General features: G+C 47.6%; 1 protein-coding gene across 1 annotated transcript in view; it reads right to left on the reverse strand.

The window, feature by feature from the left end:
• GFRA4 (GDNF family receptor alpha 4) overlaps positions 1-15,525 on the reverse strand; it is a 74,292-nt gene extending 58,767 nt beyond the window's left edge. Inside the window, exon 1 of the mRNA XM_075752834.1 lies at positions 15,337-15,525. Coding sequence (XP_075608949.1) covers positions 15,337-15,376 — 40 coding nt within the window. The 5' untranslated portion in view covers positions 15,377-15,525. The remainder of the gene's footprint in view (positions 1-15,336) is intronic.
• Between the last annotated feature and the right edge of the window lie 2,226 nt (positions 15,526-17,751).

Genomic DNA, 17,751 nt, shown 5'->3' on the forward strand with positions numbered 1-17,751 from the left:
AAACAAAGCAGAAGGCAGATACTTTCTCCCCAAAGACAAATGATTCTAAGCAGCTTCAGATGATTGAAAGACATATTTTTGTGCAAGAAGAAGTGAGATGAAATGTTTTCAAAGACCTTTGCTAAACTGAAGAGAAAGACAGCTCAAAAGCCCTTTGCTTGCTTCAACCATTGGTGGTTCCTACGGTGTTGTCTGGAGCCATTTGACTGCTGTATACACCGATGTCTCTTGCAAGTAAGGTCACAAATCGTAGAGAGACCAAGCTGCAGAGAAATCGTGGTTATGGGCTCAACTTAAACAAACGCACCTAAGATCTAGACATACACTAGATAGCTGGCTCCAGACTCATAGGCATTCATAACAAACCTCCTTCTAAAGTACCGAACTCTCCCAGAAACCTATGGGAAGCTCAGTGCCCTAATATGATGAAGACATCTCAATATTTTGGAAGATATTATCCAAGCCATGATGGGTAAGTCAACCCCAGCATCTGTTAATAATCTCATGTAACATAGAATCATAGAATCATAGAATGGATAGGGCTGGAAGGGACCTCACAGCCCATCCAGTCCCACCCCCCTACCATGGGCAGGGACACCCTCCACTAGCCCAGGTTGCCCAAAGCCCCATCCAACCTGGCCTTGACCACTGCCAGGGAGCCAGGGGCAGCCACAGCTTCTCTGGGCAACCTGGGCCAGGGCCTCACCACCCTCACAGGGAAAAATTTCTTCCTAACATCTAATCTAAGTCTACCCTGTTTTAGTTTAAACCCATTACCCTTGTCCTGTCACTGCACCCCCTGATAAACAGTCCCTCACCATCTTTCCTGTAGGCCCCTTTAGGTGCTGGAAGGCTGCAACCAGGTGTCCCCGGAGCCTTCTTTTCTCAGGCTGAACAATCCCAACTCTCTCAGCCTGTTCTCATAGGAGAGGTACTCCAGACCTCTGATCAACTTTGTGGCCTCCTCTGGACTCGCTCCAACAGCTCCATGTCTGTCTGGGAGTGAAAATCACATGAAAGTGATTGGTTTACCTCTGAAAGCTTTGTGATTAGAAATGGAGCACTTTCAGTTAGATAGCCAGAGTGGCACCTCCAGTGTCCCTCCTGGCCCCCATGTTTCAGTCTTGCACATCAATGCTCTCCCTATCTTTCGATATGTCAATCACTTGCTTTTCCAGTGACAGAAGCATTGGGCCTATTGGATAGGTGGCTGCATGTACAGGGGGTATGTACAGGTAAAATCAATAGAAGTTCATCCAGAAGAAAGGAAGACAAAGTCTGTGTCCTTGTCAACGCTTGTGAAGAAGCAGGAGGTCAAACATGAACTTACCCAAGCAAAGCTCTGTGCTCCATGTTTCCTATTCACATTGTTGGCTGCTGACCCAGTTGTAACTTGGACTCAGAGCATTCACATTTCACTGAGGAAATGGCTAACTCCTGGTGGGAAACATTTATTTGGAAACTGAGGTCAGCCCCTTGCTTCTGATGGCATCTTGGGTTTTATCTGTACTACCAAATAAAAGAAACCTGGACAAAATCTTTGGCTCTGGGGTCAAAAGGCACATTCTGGCTTGCCTGTGCCCACATGGTTAAACCTTTCCTCACCAGCACAGACACCTTTACCCATGAGTCCTGTGTCTACGACACCTCCTAAGTGTGCCAAGGCACTATTTGTTGAGGAGGAGCTGATAGATAACCAGATTGGACAGTAGGACAGGTCTTAAGGATGCTTAAAAATCATAGAATCACAGAATGGTTTGGGTTGGAAGTGACCTTTAGAGGTCATCTAGTCCAACCCTCCTGCAATGAGCAGAGGCATCTTCAACTAGATCAGGTTACCCAAAGCCCCATCCAACCTGACCTTGAATGTTTCCAGGGATGGGGCATCTACCACCTCTCCGGGCAACCTGTTCCAACCTGTTCCTGGCTCTATTGACTATTTCACATCAACAGATGTGGCTTTTGCCTCATTTCATGTGTACATGTGCTTAACTTTAGACGTGTGAGCCATGTGGATGTGGGAGTGGTGTGAGAACGTGTTTGGATGTAACTATGGCCATGCATTCATGCGTATCTGCTCACTGCGAGTCTGCCATCCCCACAGGGAACCTGTTTTGTACTAAAAATGTTTTTGCATTAATGCGTAAATTAAAGTATGACTGCAATAATAGTCAAAAGGGAGCCCAAAAGAGAATGGAGAAGATTGATTATGTGCATATTTTAAGTGCTTTGTGTCTGTGAATGTTTATTTGAAAAAATAAGAGTGAAAGAGAAGCACTGACACTACAAATAAAAATAATATAGGGAAATACATCTCTTTTATTATTAAATTATAGATTAAAATAGGAAACGTGGGGGAATATAGAAACATATATCTCTTTGTGGAGGTTTTCTATAACAATCAGCATAAAATAACGTAGCAGTACCTGACAGCTTAAATAAAGATAGGAGCCTCAGCTCCTATCTACGCATTTATCTCCTCTGATCCAGACATGGTAAAGAGGCATAAAAGGCTCAGATAATAGCATCTTTTCTGCACACCAGCTCCCAAACGATAGGCAGATTTTATACTCGGTTACTCCACATAATGTCAACATTGTTAGAAAACAAAAGCACCATGAAAGAACATTTTTTTCCCTCCCTCTCTTTCACTTTTTTTTTGTTTTTTTCTTTTTCCTTCTGATCTTTTACCTTGTGATTTCTGTATAAAATACTACGGGGCAGATCTGAAGCTCTGCGCCTCTGGACCAGCCCCTGAATTTGTGGGGCAGCAGGACATGGGATGACGGGAACGAGTGGTGAGGTTCAGATGGGTGCACACAAATCATATGCACAGAAGCAGAGAAAGCACCAGCCAATTCACTTAATCCCTGTCCCTTCCTTGCTGCAAGCTGTCACAATATCTATTGTAGTCGACAGCTATCGACCATTGCATGCCATACCATTAACCTTTGCCACCCAACACGTCAGATGACGGAGATTGAGAAAGCTGCGTGTCACCTCTGAGCCAAGCAGCACGTGGGAGGTGCAAGCAGAGCAGCAGCACACGCTGAACCGGGCAGTGAAGCTGCTGAAAAGTCGTACTACAACCAGGTGTTCCCTGTTGTCCATGCTTTGTCCAACAAGGTGGGCTTCATCTTGGGAGGCTTTACCCTGATCCCATGGACTGTCTGAATACCAGCCTACTCTTTCCCCAGTTCCCTTCATCACTTACAGTTACCCACTGCCCCTGAGCAGTTCTCCTGCATCCTTGGCACGTTCAAGGTGACACCACATCAAGCAAACCAAACCTGGAGGAGTTCCTGCAAATTTCCGTGTTAATATCTGTCTCTTTGGAAAATGTAGCCCTCCTTGAAAGGTGCAGATGGCACAGGACCAAGGTCCTGGGCATTGCCCAAGAGAGAGCACATCACATTAACATCTACAACTATGCTACTTTGTGATGGTTAACCTTCACAGGACCATACACTGAACCTTTGACATTGCTCAGCTGCTTTTACCTCCAGGGAGCAGTTCTCACTTTGCCTTTCTCCCTGGATTTGCAGGCTGCATGGCCTGTTTTTATGATCCCAGGAAGACATTTCTTTGACTCTATGCAGACCTGCATCAGACACTTCACTGCTTAGCTTGGAAAAAATAAGTAGCAGTATGAAAGGAGGCTGGATTTCTACATCTCCTTTCACATGCACTTTTTCTGCTGTGAATTTCACCAACTTTTCTCCCAGTGGGCAACACTAGGAGCTCATTGCCCTCTCCACAGCCAATTTCACATCAACCAGTGGGATCTGAACATCTTCTGAGACTTCTATCAAACCTATCTAACCTGCCAGGGGGCTCAAAATTTATTTGGGGTGGACTGACTGACACACATACACAAGATTCATTTTCTCAGGAAACCACAGGCTAAAGAACAACATAATTAGCTTATTTACCTTTGGTTGAATCAACTCGTTAATTCTTTCTAGCCTGAAGGGTTTTCTCCAGGGACACCTATATTTGGCTAGTTGATTTGTTATGAGAAGAAAGAGTTCTTGGCACTTGCTTGAGGAGACAGGGAAAATCTTGGCAGCAGCTACCCACATTTTTTTACTTTTGCGTCCCAGCATAAAGGAAGGTGACAATAAGAATAATTGTCCAAGCCTGACTTGGAGCCAGTCCCTCAAGGAGGTCGCATCTAAGCTCCTGCCTTCCTCATCTCCGTTTCCAGGGAGAATGAGGTTGAGAGCAGGTCTAAGGCACCAGGAGCAAGGTGGTTTTACTGGAGAGGAGGAGAAACCACCTCATCACCCATGAACAAGAGGCAGAGCCCAGGGCTAGCCAAGCTCTTGGCTCACCCAGACTCATCATCCACCACTGGGCCACCTCCCAGCTCTACCATTAAATGGCCATTAAGACCCTCGGCTGAGCAGCACCATCTTTCTATAATACCTTCAACATGAGTGTGGGACATACAGGATGCAGGGAAAAGGGGGCATGAAAGAACTTTGGCCAACCTTCACTTCCAAGTGCACCAGGCAGCAGGGTGACCCTGCACCAAGTGACACTGTTGCTGTCCTAGAGGCTACAGAGGTCCCTTGTTTAGCTCTCAGATGCACCTAGGACCTGCAGATCCTACTCATAGATGTACCATTTAATTCTTATGCCCAAGACCCACACCTCTCCTCAAAAAATTATTTCAAGCCTCAAGCCTAGCCCAGATGGAAGCCCTTCAATTTCTTTTTCCAGTAAAAATGAGAAAGAAAAGTAGCCTAAACATTTTGCTCCTAATACTCAAAACTTTTTCTTTCTCTGCTTCATGCTGTTGCTCTCTCTCCTCCCCTCCCTGTCTTATAGAAGTGTGACTAATCCTCTTCCTTCTCTTGCACTGTTACCTTGAAGGTATTTATAGAGTGTGATCATGTTCTCTTCTGTGTCTTTCTTCCCTTTTCAACTCTGGATAAATCAAGCTTCCTCAGACTTCTCTCATGTGTCTTATCTTTCACGAGGTCATGCTAACTGCAATGGCAAGCCAAGAAAGGCTTTGCCTGTTGGAGAGGACACTTCACAGCTGATACAGCCACTGCACAGGCTCTGCAAGAAACTTCTGATGGCCTCGCTCTCCGTATGCACATCCCCAGCCCCATGCTGGGTCTGCATACATGTGGGTTCGCTTGCACCTACGTGCTTTAGAAACAGGAGGATTTATCTGTTCCCAATCAAATTAGGCAGCACTATCATTTATTTACATTATCTCATGTCATTGTTAGTGTTCTGCCTTCTGAGCTGGAAGCAGCAGAAAGGAAGATGAATCTAGAGGGTTGAAAGAGATTAAGCTGAAACACACTTGTCCAACAACATCCGCAGGCTGTCTGAGAAATGGCCAGTGTCTGGGAGGGAAAGGGTGGACTCTCGTGCAGTGCCTACGTTAGTTAATTGAGGAAACTCAAGGAGCCGGTCCAAATGGCCCAGAACTGCCTCACCTGTGCTATTAAAATCTCTTCTCCTTCAAAACAGAGCAACCACCTGCAAACCACCGGGAGTGGTCCTTGGCTTGTGCTAGCTCCTGACCAATGCCCAGGTGATAGGCTAGTTGGCCATGGCCAAAACCACTTCAGGGATTCTAATAGGTTTGACAATCAAATTCCCATGGCTCCAAAGGCTCCTGGGCACTGTGTGATTTATGTGTACCCTCTGTGACCCCGAGCAGAGTCGCCATATCCAGCTACTTCCAATCATCACTGTGACCGGAGCCAACAGGTTTGTGAAAGAGTTGGAAATTTCCTATTGAATTTCTTTTTTTTTTTTTTTTTTTTTTTACCATGGAAAAATGTGTTCCTTGGGAAAATTTGGGGTTTTCAAGTAAAAAAAACAAAGTGCTAAATATTTTAATATTACTTTCTTAATCTTTCTTTCCTTTTTTTTTTTTTTTTTTTTTGAGTTGAGTACTTTGAAATGATGGCTCCTTGACTGTTTCCTCCATCTCTAAATGCTCTCTTGGAGAAATAAGAAACTTTGGTTACTTAGGGGAGGTGTATCTCATTGAACTTAAAGAACCTAAAAATCAGGAAAAGGTCTAAAATTGTCATTTTGATTCATTTCGTAGTCCATGGAGATAACACTGACCTGTAGAGAAGGTAAATGTCCCTCTGGACTTGTCAACCTCTCTCCACTGATTTTAAGGCAAAGTTCAGAAGACCAGGTGAAAACCAGGTGGGATGAAACCCATCTCCTGCAGCCTGCTGGGACCATCCCTGCCTGGTGCATGGGCAGGGGACAAGCGAGAAACGATCTATTTCTCTTCCTGTCCAGTGTCCCTCCGGAAAGACCAATTTCTATTTTCTTAATAAAAGCAGGTAAAACAGAACAGGGACATCTGAGGCTCATTTTTCTTCCCCTGGAATTATCCTCAATAAGCATTTTATTTTCCACTCGCTATCTTTTATTGCAATTTTTACTATTCCTGATTTGTCACTGTTGTTCAGAAGCCAAATTGTACCAAAAGCTCAGTATTTTTCTGGGGGAATGAGTTTCTGCTATCCAGCCTGCTCTTCTATCGAAGGCTTTTATTTTTGCACCCCACGGCTGTTCCCATCTCTGTGGCGCATCGCTGAATTCAGCCCCTTGTCTTTAGCAGCGCACATCTCTAATCCCGGTGCAAAGCAGGATCAGTGATCCCCGTGTCAGGGATATGGGAAGATTTTCAGAGCAGATTAGTCAGCTATTGCACTTGAATTCAGTTCCTGCCTGAGTACCAAAATAAGAGCCCGGTAGATTTTGTGCCCAGCAGGTGCTGCTAAAAAATCACATTGTTCCTGATACGCCGATGAGAAATTTTGATCCAAGCTTGTAGTTAGCTGCTTCACACAAGCACAGATACCCCAGGTCAAACGCTGCACTGTCACCTGGTTCTGCCTCACAATAATTCCCCTACCTTAAAAATATCCTTGTTTTACACTGTGAAGCAGTAAGTTTGCATCATTTTCCAAAACCTGAGAGACATCCAGAAACAGATGCCGTAACTCCTCATCGTGTGGGACAGCATTCAACCTGCAGATTAGGCATTTTTTTGGGACTTCACTGGATTTCTTTTGTGGTTTTTTGGTTTTGTTTTTTTTGTTGTTGGTTTGTTTTGTTTTTTGTTGGGTTTTTTTTGCTTTTTTTTTCATTTGTTTGTTAGTTTATTTTTTGTTCTAGCCCTTCCAATTAAAATTAATACTTCTTGGTAATATGATAGCATATAATGAACTCAACTAGAGATCTGGACCCCCTCGAGTCAGGTATTTAATTACTAACAGGCTTTCCAGCACACATTAAGGATTGGCCTGGCTGGGTCTGTATGGGAGGAAGAATGAAGCAATATCAGGAGAGGGAGATAAATTTTCTTGCATTAGTCCCAGGAGGGTGGTAACTCTGAAGCTGCTTTACCCAGTGTGTATGCCTCCACACTCCACGCTGATGGATGAGCCCCAGAGCTGTCACTTCACATGTGCTTCCCCTGCAGGGACTCACGTCACCTTTTGCAGATGGGGGAATCCAACCTTAGGGCTTTCCCAGCACTGGAATGTCTCTCAGACCTTTATTGTCCTACACTTTCCTCCTCCCAGCTCCTGGATTCCCTATTATACTTCACCTGCATCTTCTGTCCAGCCTCTCAGGAGCCCTTTCTCTTTTGCTTCCCACCTGCAGACCAGAATCAGCTCAGGACCTTCTCTGCTGTTCCCTTCCCACACCTTCTGGCCCTGATGGAGAAGTCTCATGTTGCAAGTTTAATGCAATTCTTGATCTTTTTCCCAAAACATCGGGAGAGTCCCACAAGGCTGGATCCTAGAGGAGGTTCCTCATCTGCATCTCAGGACACTTCCTTTAGTTTTTACCTGCAATTAATATCCTAAATCATCACAAAAAGATCAGCTTTCCAATCACATAAGGAAAACCAGGACATTCTCTGGGAATGGGGCTCCTGACCACCTTTCAGGAGTTCCCTGGGGCAGCACAGCTTTAAGGTCAGCTAAAGCCTACAAAGCCTGACAAGCCCACAAGTGATCCCATCATCTTCCCAAAGGGAAACCTGCTCTTGTCCCTTCCTTAAAGTAATCAGATGTTGTCCTGGTTGAAAGCAAAGCTTCCATTCCCAATGCGCAGCTCAAGTTCCTCCTTATTCCAGCTCCTTGCGAGATGGAGAACAACTCTTTCAGATTACCTTGAAGGTATTTATAGGCTGTGAGCACCATCACCCTCTGAGCACTTTTTTCCACACTGGAAGGAAAACTCAGCTAAGATGACTCTGCCCATGCCCTCTCTCCGAAAGATGATGTGGCTGTGATAGGTAGACCAAGGTGTGCAGTTCGTCTCTCAAGCAGCCTCACTGGGTTATGTTCTCTTACCATGAAGAAAAAAACAAAACAAATGGATTGGAAGGGGGGAAAAAAAAACCAAACAACGACCTACCGTGAAATTGCTATAACTCGTGTCAAATCCAGGGCATAAATCCACTAACCCTTGCAAGGAGGAGTGTAATTCCTCACCGTGCAGAGGAAACACTTAGGCAAACTCAGCCTTGTCTGGGGCTTTACACAAACAGGTCAAATGGCTTTGATTCATTCCAAGCCCTGTTTAATAATTCAGCATGCTGGTTTGCTCTCCTCTCCATTAGTAGATGGCAAACATCATCCTAACCTGCAGCCTTTATTACAGAAGATTCAGTGCGCGTAGATTTATGTCACCGCGTGCCTCGTGACATCTTTTTAAGGTGCCTTCTGCTGTACATAGCGAACATCAAGGGAAAACACAGACAGCAACAAAGGAAAAAATGCAGGGTGCTACAGGAGACATCTGCTACCTATTTCCAGATTGCAGGTAACCGAGTCAGCTGTATAATATCTGAGAGATATTGCTGTGAAGGCTGTCATGGGGAGATGCATTTTTCTTCGCATGCACGGAAGTTAAAATCTCAGAAGAAATACCTAGTCTGTTATCAAGACTTGTTTATCCAAAGTCACAGAGACAGGTAGCTCTGAGAAGTTTCCTCCCGGCTTTGCTCCCCAGGGTAAGTCTGAAGAAGGGGCCAGGTTAGCTGCAAGTCAAATGATTGCATCTAGGCCAACACTTTGGGAGCCAGTCTGCAGATCCTGGACACCAGTTAGGAGTGATGCAGATGAGCAACGGTCAGAAAGAAAATGCGAGTTATAATCATGGTGGAGGTGATACTTATGGAGGGTCCAGTATGGGCAGCAGGAGAAAGAAAAAAAATAGAGCAAAGCATTCAATAAAGGCTGTCACAGTAAAAGAAGATGAATTGAGAAATTCAAAACCCTTTACAATTGATTTGAGTGTTTATGTAAAACTCTCACGGACAGGACCACATGAACCCTGTACGAGTGGTGGCCCAGACACCAGATTTGCTCCAAAAAATTCACAGCCATCATCCAAGTGAAGGCTCCCTTCCCATGAGGCTGTAGCTGCCCTGTGTTTCCTTTGCTCTGATTAATTAAGGATGATGGGATTTCCCAGGTGGCTGCTGCAGAGGCATCAGCCAGCCTCTTTTGATGCAAAGCTTGAAGCAAAGCCTGATCATTTTGCAGAGATTGTGTTCAATTTACCCTCTCTGAAGTCACCCTGGAGCTCTCCCAAGACCTATCCTGAGCATTTGCTGGGTCTAGTTCAGCTCTGAGCCTCCAGAGACCTCAAACCACGCAGACAGGGACTCCCAAAGACAGTCCCATTGCTGCCTATCCAAAGAACCGAGCACTTCCCACAGGCACCTCCACTCCTGGTGGGTTTTGCAGCCGTTAGCAGCTAAACTCCCTCGAGGCAGAAGAGATCTGAAACACGTGTGTGCAATGCCTCCTGCAAGGCAGTCTGCAGCACGGACCACTTACAGTTAAAGACCTGCAGCTCGGACAGAAACATTAACATCAAGTCTTGACTCGAATTATGTGCTTGGCCTTTTCCTTCTTTGTGCGAGTAACAGGAAGAGAGAAGGAAAGCAAAACTCACCAGTTTCTCAGGTCTTAACTCGCAGCCCTTTACCATCTGGACCTGTTTAAAATCCCATCCCAAAAATGGACTGCCATCCCCTTGGGGGCAAAAAAATAGATGGCTTAGCCTCGCGATGTATGAAAGATGAGCAATTTGATCCTGCTTTTGGAAGAAGCACCAGAAAACCTGCCCCGTTCCTTTCTCTTCAATAAACTGGACCCATGAACTTGAAACCAGCTGCCTGCACATGTGTGTCAAAGCAGCCCCCCAACCTATATGACAGCAGTAACGCGGGGAGTGCTGCTAATAACTCTGTCAAAGCACTCAGTGCGAGCAGGTATCGCAGACAGGATTTTCCAGTTGGATTCAATAAATCAAAACCACAGCACAACTATTTTTACTGCATCTTTCATGCAAACTGCTTCCCAGATGGCTTTGGACAGAAAGAGGAACACGTGAACTGAGGAGCTGCCTGTGGAGGAAGAAGAGGGAGGCGAAAAGAGAGGAGACTCAAGAGTACCAGGATATGGCCAAGGCAGTTTTGAGCTGGGGAATATATATCTATTCCAACAGGATACAGGGAAACACTTTTTTTCCCTGTGAGGACAGTCAAGCAGTGACCAGGGACCCAAACATTTATTCAGTCTCCATCTCTGGGGGTCATTCATTCTCTCAAGCCAGCTGCTGCAGGCAGCTAAATCCCAGTCCCCTCAACAGCTCATGTCAGGTGGACCAGGGGGTGCAGGAGATGACCAGGCTCTGAGGACACACCAGAGCTGTGGCCATGCCCTGCACCCTGTATGGCTGCCATTCCCAGGGAAAGATGTGTCACTGCTGGGTGACTGAAGGACCCCCAAGGCAGATGTGCAGCTGGCGTAGGGTTTCTTACCAGCTCAGCTCCTGTAAGATGCAGGGAGATGTTTGGAACTAATCATGAAGGTAACAACCTTTCTTTACACCTATCAAACTCACTGCAGCTCAGCAACAGCCAGCTGTGGCATCACTTGTTATTAGACCCAAATCCTGGAGGAGTTGTGGGTGATTTCAATGTGATGTGACCTTAGAAGATACCTATCATAGAATCATTTAGGTTGGAAAAGACCTTTAAGATCATCAAGTCCAACCATGCTTCCTGCACACTCATTTTTCTTTCCTGTGGCAGTCCTAGGGTCTCCTTACTCAAGAAAAATGGTGGCTTCACCTTCTGGAAACCCTTCCTGCTCTCCATACAACAGTCCTGGGTCCTTGTCCTCCATCACCTTCACCACCACAACTCCCTCCTGGACACACCTGGGCACACTCCCGCCCCTATTCACACCAAACTTGGTTTTCCTCCTTTTCCATCTCCAGGACTTAATGCCCATCCATGGCTCCACTTCCCATCCACGTCTTCAAACTCATCCTCTCAACCATGATTTTCCACTCTGATTTCATCAGCCCCAATGCACCCAATTCTGAACCTTTAAAGCTGTGATGGCCAAAAGAGATGAAGGCAGTCTACATGGGGTGGTGGAAATGTCCTCCCAGCCCTACTCCCACACACACTATCACACAGCTCCCACCATCAGTCCATCCAAGCTTGAAGTCCACTGCCAGGAGGTGTTACCAGAGGGGATTTTGACAGATACATTTGAAACAAGGGAACTGTACTGAACTGAAGATTGACAGGAACAAGCTTTTCATAGTTGTGTTCCTTTTTGGTTTTTTTCAGTGAAATAAATGTGTTCTTCTAAAAGAATTGTTTTAGAAGGAGAACTTCCTTTGAATTCGTCCTCTTCCACTTTGGGGTTGAGAAGAAAGAGGTTTGGGTTTTTTTTTTTTTTTTTTTTTTTTTTTTTTTTTTAAGGAAGCAAAAGGAATATAAAGTCTACTGGTAGGAAAAAGAAATCATGGATATCTTGGTAGCAGAGTATTTTTATTGAAAGGTGGCAAACATTAAAAGTTCTGTTTAAAAATGACCAAGTGGAAAGTTATAAAAATGAACAAGTCTTGTGTGAAAATGATGAAGGGAATTTTAGGCATAATAGAATTCTTCTGTGAAAATTGCCAGGAGAGCAGACATTTCTGTCTCCAAAAGCAAAATAAAACACAGTTATTCATACTAATTATTAGACTTAACTAGTACTAATTTTTACTGAACAGTAATTATTATTTAAGGCTCCAGATCTCTGGAAAAAATATTTTCTGGGTGTGGCGAGATCCTTGCAGAGGAATTTGCACAGTGTTTGAGGACAGCCTGTTGAGGGAGAAGTTTTATTTGTCCTCCGCACCAATACAGAGAGACATAAATATCACATTCTTATTGATGCAAATAACCGATTGCTCCTGTCAGAACTGACAAAGGCACTAATTTAAGGAGCGTTTCCCTCTCTCATACACACAGACGTATTTTTCAAGAGATTTTTGCTCTCCCCCTGGGATCTGAGTTCCCAAACCAGGTGAAAATCTGCCAGACGATCTCTTGTGTTTGATTGCATCTGTGAAGAGCCTGTGGGAAACATATGCCAGAAATTATGCTAACGACTGAGCGCAGTAAAACTTGCCAGGTATGCTCAGCAGTTGTCGGCAGAAGACAGCCTTGATGCCATTTTGGGATCCTGCCCTCCATTGCAATGGTCCAGAAATCACTCTTGGTCCCATGGGGACTTCGTGGCAAACTACGGCTTTCAACTCTAGCCTGGATCTTCATTCTCATTCTTTAATTATTATTTTGTTAGTGCAGGGATTGATGTGTCCTCCGAAAGCTGTACAAGGGATGGGCAATGCTTTCGGTGCTGGTCACAGGTGTAACCAGTGTCCTTGTAAAATTAATTGTATTCTTTAATTATATCAGTGCTTTCCAGAGCACTGATTTTTCCATAAAGTCTTCCTGAATGCCTCACCAGTGTCCTGTGGGTGGGATTTCTAGCCAGTACCACATATGCAAGCCGATACTAGGGGACACAATGGCAGCAGTGAACTTCCCCAAAGCCACGTCCCTGTCCCCAGCTGTGTGGTCCTATTCTGTCCTTGCCACTGGCACTGGCACTTATGTGGATGCTGGTGAGACAGATCAGGGAACTGATCTGTCTGAGAAGTGCTTAAGGAAAATAAAAATTGCATTCCACTATATAAGTTGCCTGGTCTGGGTGACTCTGCGTGCCTGTGCCACCAAGGAGTTGGGCATGAAGTGGCAGCAGGAGCTCTCCATCCAGGCTGGGTGATGGCAACACTGCCTAGTCCCACCTTGGAGAGCCCTAATTTCTCCAAGCCCTGCCTCCTCCACCCAGGATTATCCCAAAAATGATAGAGGGGGACACACAAAAAACAAAGCTCTCACATTGCACCTGGCAGGATGTGCAGCCAGTGTGGATGAAGCTGGGAATTGCCCTGCTTCCAGTTACAGAGGTTGCTGTCTCCAGCCCGGCACCCCGGCACCCCAATCCCTGTGGGAGATCTCCCCAGTCATGTTTAAATGAGCAGCCCTCGTCCATCCATAATACAAACATCTAGAAAATGTCTAGAGAGCAGGCTGAGGGCACTGGATGGCATCTGCTGGGATGGTCCTGAGCCTGCAGGGGTCAAATGCCAGTTCAGAGATGAAAAGGTCCTTCTGGAGAGCCCAAGATCAGAAGGCCAAAAGGTGAACACTAGCTGATGGCTTTGCTCTGACTTGGACCGGAGGCGATGAGTGTACCCATAAAACCTGCCCATCACTCCCAATCGCATTGCTGACAACAGAGAGCTGGCCATTTGTTCTTTTCACTAGGTCCTCTTCAGAGAAAATCAATCAGTCCACCAGTCAGTCAATCAGGCAGTCAATCAGTGAGTGAATCAATCTGAACCACTTGGAAAATGGATCCTGCAGCGACCCGGACTCCCACCCAGAGGCCTTGTGAGCCTTGCAGGAAAAATCCCCAGCTCTGAGGAAGGCTGGGAGCCTTCCCCAGCCCAGGGCACAGCTCCAGCCCCTGCGAGGCAGGAGACATCCCAACCCACGGCATGTCCAGGTCCTGATGCTCCTCCAAACCCCTGGAGCAAAGCACTCCCTGGCTGGAGATGGCCCCCTCTTGGGGGGTCGAAAGCTCCCCCCTCCCCACCTTTGGGACTTGCAAGAGTTGCTGCTGCTGACATCTAGTGACAGGGAGAGCCGGTGAGAGGAGTTACCTGGAGCTCTGACAAAGCCTTCCCCACCGAGGGAAAAATCTACTCGGGGTCTTCCCCAGGAGGTGGGCTGACAGCAGGGATGCTCGGGGTGCGGAGGAGGCAGTGCCGGGCCGTGCCGGGCGGGCCGGGATGTCCCAGCCACTTCCACACATCCCAAGACCTTTTTCTCCCCCACCGGCCACCCGAAGAGGACCGGCGCATCCTACCCCCTGCCTCCCCACAGCCTTTCCTGCTCTGTTTAAGCACGCACTCGTTCTTGGGTTTGCTATCTCAAAGAAGCACAAGGAGGGGAAAAAAGAAAATACCCTAAGGGGAGCTGTCGGGGTTGCATCCAGGCAGCGAGGCGGCTCCCAGCCGCGGCAGGCAGCTGCCTGATGCTGCCAACCCCCGGGCTGCAGCCCCTCCGTGCACGGCTCTTCCCAGGGACGCGGGGAGCACCGGGCATTGCACGCAGGAGAACCCTCCGCTCCGAGCTGGGGAGAAGCAGGATGCGAGCGGGATGCTCAAAGCAGGGGTGCTGCAGACCACATCCCCGCGGATACGGAGGCATCCCACGGGGGACAGCATCTCCCGACCACGACAGTGGACGAGGGCTGCCTTTAGAGCTCGCAGAGGGATGGGGAAACATCTGGGGTCTTTAGCCCTCCCGCTGCCGGTGGGAAAAAAAAAAAAAAAAAAAAAAAAAAAAAAAAAAAAGCCCTGAGGACAGCCTAGTTTTTTGGGGGTGGGAGGAAATCTGCAGCAGGAACCCCTGAACACACACACACACACACGGTCAGGTCGGTGCTCAGGACACGGTGCACGGTGCTGCACAGCACCGCGGCGGAGCTGGGGCTGCAGCCCACTCCCACCGGCCCCCGAAACCCCGACATTTTCCAGCTTCACCATCACCGTGGGGCTCCCGGCGCCGTGCAAAAATCTGCCTCTCCCCCAACCCATCCCTCTAAGCTCCTCTTTCCCGATAAAGAAGTGCCTTTATTCCCTGGGTAAATTAGCCATTTCCGCGGCAAACAGGACTATCCGGAGTGACAGTAGGAAAGATCCCAGCTCCTGGGTCCAGAGCAAACGAGACAACAGAAAGCTGGGTGATGCTACCCCAGGGCTTGCCATTGCTCCTGGGGTGCTGGGGAGGGGGAGACCTCCCCTGCCTGGGGGTGGCCGAAATGCCCCCGCAAGCAAACCCCAGCAGAAAGTTGTCCCCCTCGCTTCCCCCCGCGCCGCCGCGCTACTCACCCAGGAGGATCAACGTGCAGAAGTAGAGGATGCCCCTCATCCTACCGCTCGGCACGGCTCGGTTCACACCGACTCGGCACGGCTCGGACCGACCGGCCCGGCACGGCACGGCTCGGCACGGCACGGCTCGGCACGGCACGGCACGGCCCGCGCAGGCGGTGCCGGAGGATGCGCGGAGGCTGGGCAGGGCGGGAGGCGTCCCCGCCGCCCCGGCCCGGCCCTCCCGGGGCGAGCGCTCACACCGCTGCCGGCTCAGCCCCGCTCCGGCCCCGGGTCATGCCCGCAGCCGGGCCGGGCAGCGCGGGCTCCCGCCGGCCTCTCTTCGCCGCATCCCTCCGGGGCAGCTGCGGAGGGGGCTCTTCCTTGGTTTTTTTTATTATTTTATTCTTAATAATGATTTATAATTTTTTTTTTTAATTTTTCCCTCCTCTTTCAGCAGCAAACTTCTGTCCGCGGGGCGCAGGCTCCGCCGTGCCCGAGCGGCGGGGCAGCCCTCGCCGCCTTTCCCGGGCTGCCTCCGCCGTCACCCCCGCCTCTCCGCGGCCGCGGCCCCGCGGGGAGGGGCTTGGCGGCCCGGCCCCGCTCCTCCCCTCCTCCCCGGCCCCGGAGCCCTGTCCCCGGAGGGTGGGGGCGTCTCCCCCAGCTCGGAGTAGCTTGTGGATCTGTGCCTTGGGCGAGCCCTAAGCACCCCAGGGCATGGCTCCTTTCACCCCCTCCAGCCCCAGGATATCTTTTTTCCCCCCTGCTGTCCTCATGGAGGGTCCCAGCATCCCACACACTCCCAAAACCCTCATCCCTTCGCAGCCTCAGACGGAGCGGTCGCTCAGGATGACAGCACCAGCCCCATCCTCTCGGGACCTGTGTCCTGATCTTGACTGTGTGCCAGCAGAGACACAGCCCTGAAGTCTTGGGCCTCATCCAACCACCCCTCCCAGCCATGATACCTTCCATTAATCCCCTGCAACATGATCACCTTCCAAATCTCCTCCGAAAACCATCTCTGTAATTCAGGTTATGTGCTTCCATAACCCTCCATCCAGGTCCCCACACCTCCTTCCCCATGGTGCACTGAGCCCATCCAGCCCCTGCAAGAGGTCCCTCTCCACCATCCCCTGGTGCTGCTCCCGACTCCCCACCCCCTGCCACAGCCTCCACCACCTTTAATCCCACATCCCAGCAGGTGACCCTCTTTTAGGAAGCCGAGCAGCAGAGCCTGGATCCTTAATCTTTATGATGATGAGTGAGCATCGTTTTCCACTACCTCCATTTCATGCATGGAGTAGCTGAGACACAAAATGTGAAGTGATGTCTTCAGGTTCACCCAGTAATTAACTGTCCGACAGAGTAAGAAGCCTCATTCCCAGGTCAGTACCCTGTAAACACAGCCACCTCTGTTCCTCCTCCTAATGCAGGCTTGCACTTTCAAAGGTTGTTTTTTCTCTTCTCTTCCACATCTATCCCTTCTCCTTCTTTCTTCTCTTTCCCTCTCTCCTCTCCTATTTTTGACCTTCCTTCCCTTCTTCCCTCTCTCTCTCTCTCTCTCTTTTTTTTTTCTTTTTTTTTTTTTTTTTTAACACAGAGGGTCCTCTGATGATTCAGAGAAGAACCGGGGCACTTTTTCCACACCGAAAACTCAGGCAGTGCTTTTGAACATTTGCAGCAAGAGCTTTTCTCCACTGCTGGGTCAGGTATTTTAGTTAAACAGGTATTTAAACACTCTGGGAAGGTTTTTTCGCTGGAGCTGTTCAGGGTTCTTAACTCGCGTTTCCTCGTGGCATCACCTCATTAATCCTCCAGCAAGTTCTCCTAGAAATCCAGAGGAATTGCACAATTTTATTTTTCGTGAGCAAAACAGAGAAGGGAAATAATTCACACGGCCATTTGAAGGTGTTATATATAAAGCATTACAAAGTCAAGAAAATACTTCTTTTTCTTTTCTTTTCTTTTTTTTTTTTTTTTTTCCTCTTGGCAAATCAAAAGGAAAATGTGATCCCTGGCCTTCCTCTCCTTTTGAAAGTTTCAACTGTGTTCCAGTCTGGAGTTGTTCATTTAGCGAATTTTCTAGTCCTCTGTGAGAATTGAAAAGTTGTAAATAAATTAATGTCTTTAATAACTGTATTTCACATCCAAAATGAGCATTGCCTGAGCTACTCAGTGGGGAAAAAGAAAGTGTTAATAAACCCTCATTGGGAGTAAAAAAGCATTACTCTTGAGCTGCTTTTTTTTTTTTTTTTTTGACTTCTTAAGGAAGAGTATGATTATGTTTAAGCAAATTTCAAAATGAAATTGCAATGAGATGCAATTGAAACATCTAGCTGGGAAACTGGGGAAATGATTGGATTTTTCTGCTTATTATTATTTTTAATTATTTTGCAGATTCTTTTTTAGTGTTCTATTTTTGAAGTAGCTATCTGC

The sequence above is a fragment of the Balearica regulorum genome, chromosome 4, assembly GCF_011004875.1.
Source record: "Balearica regulorum gibbericeps isolate bBalReg1 chromosome 4, bBalReg1.pri, whole genome shotgun sequence".
NCBI lineage: Eukaryota > Metazoa > Chordata > Aves > Gruiformes > Gruidae > Balearica > Balearica regulorum.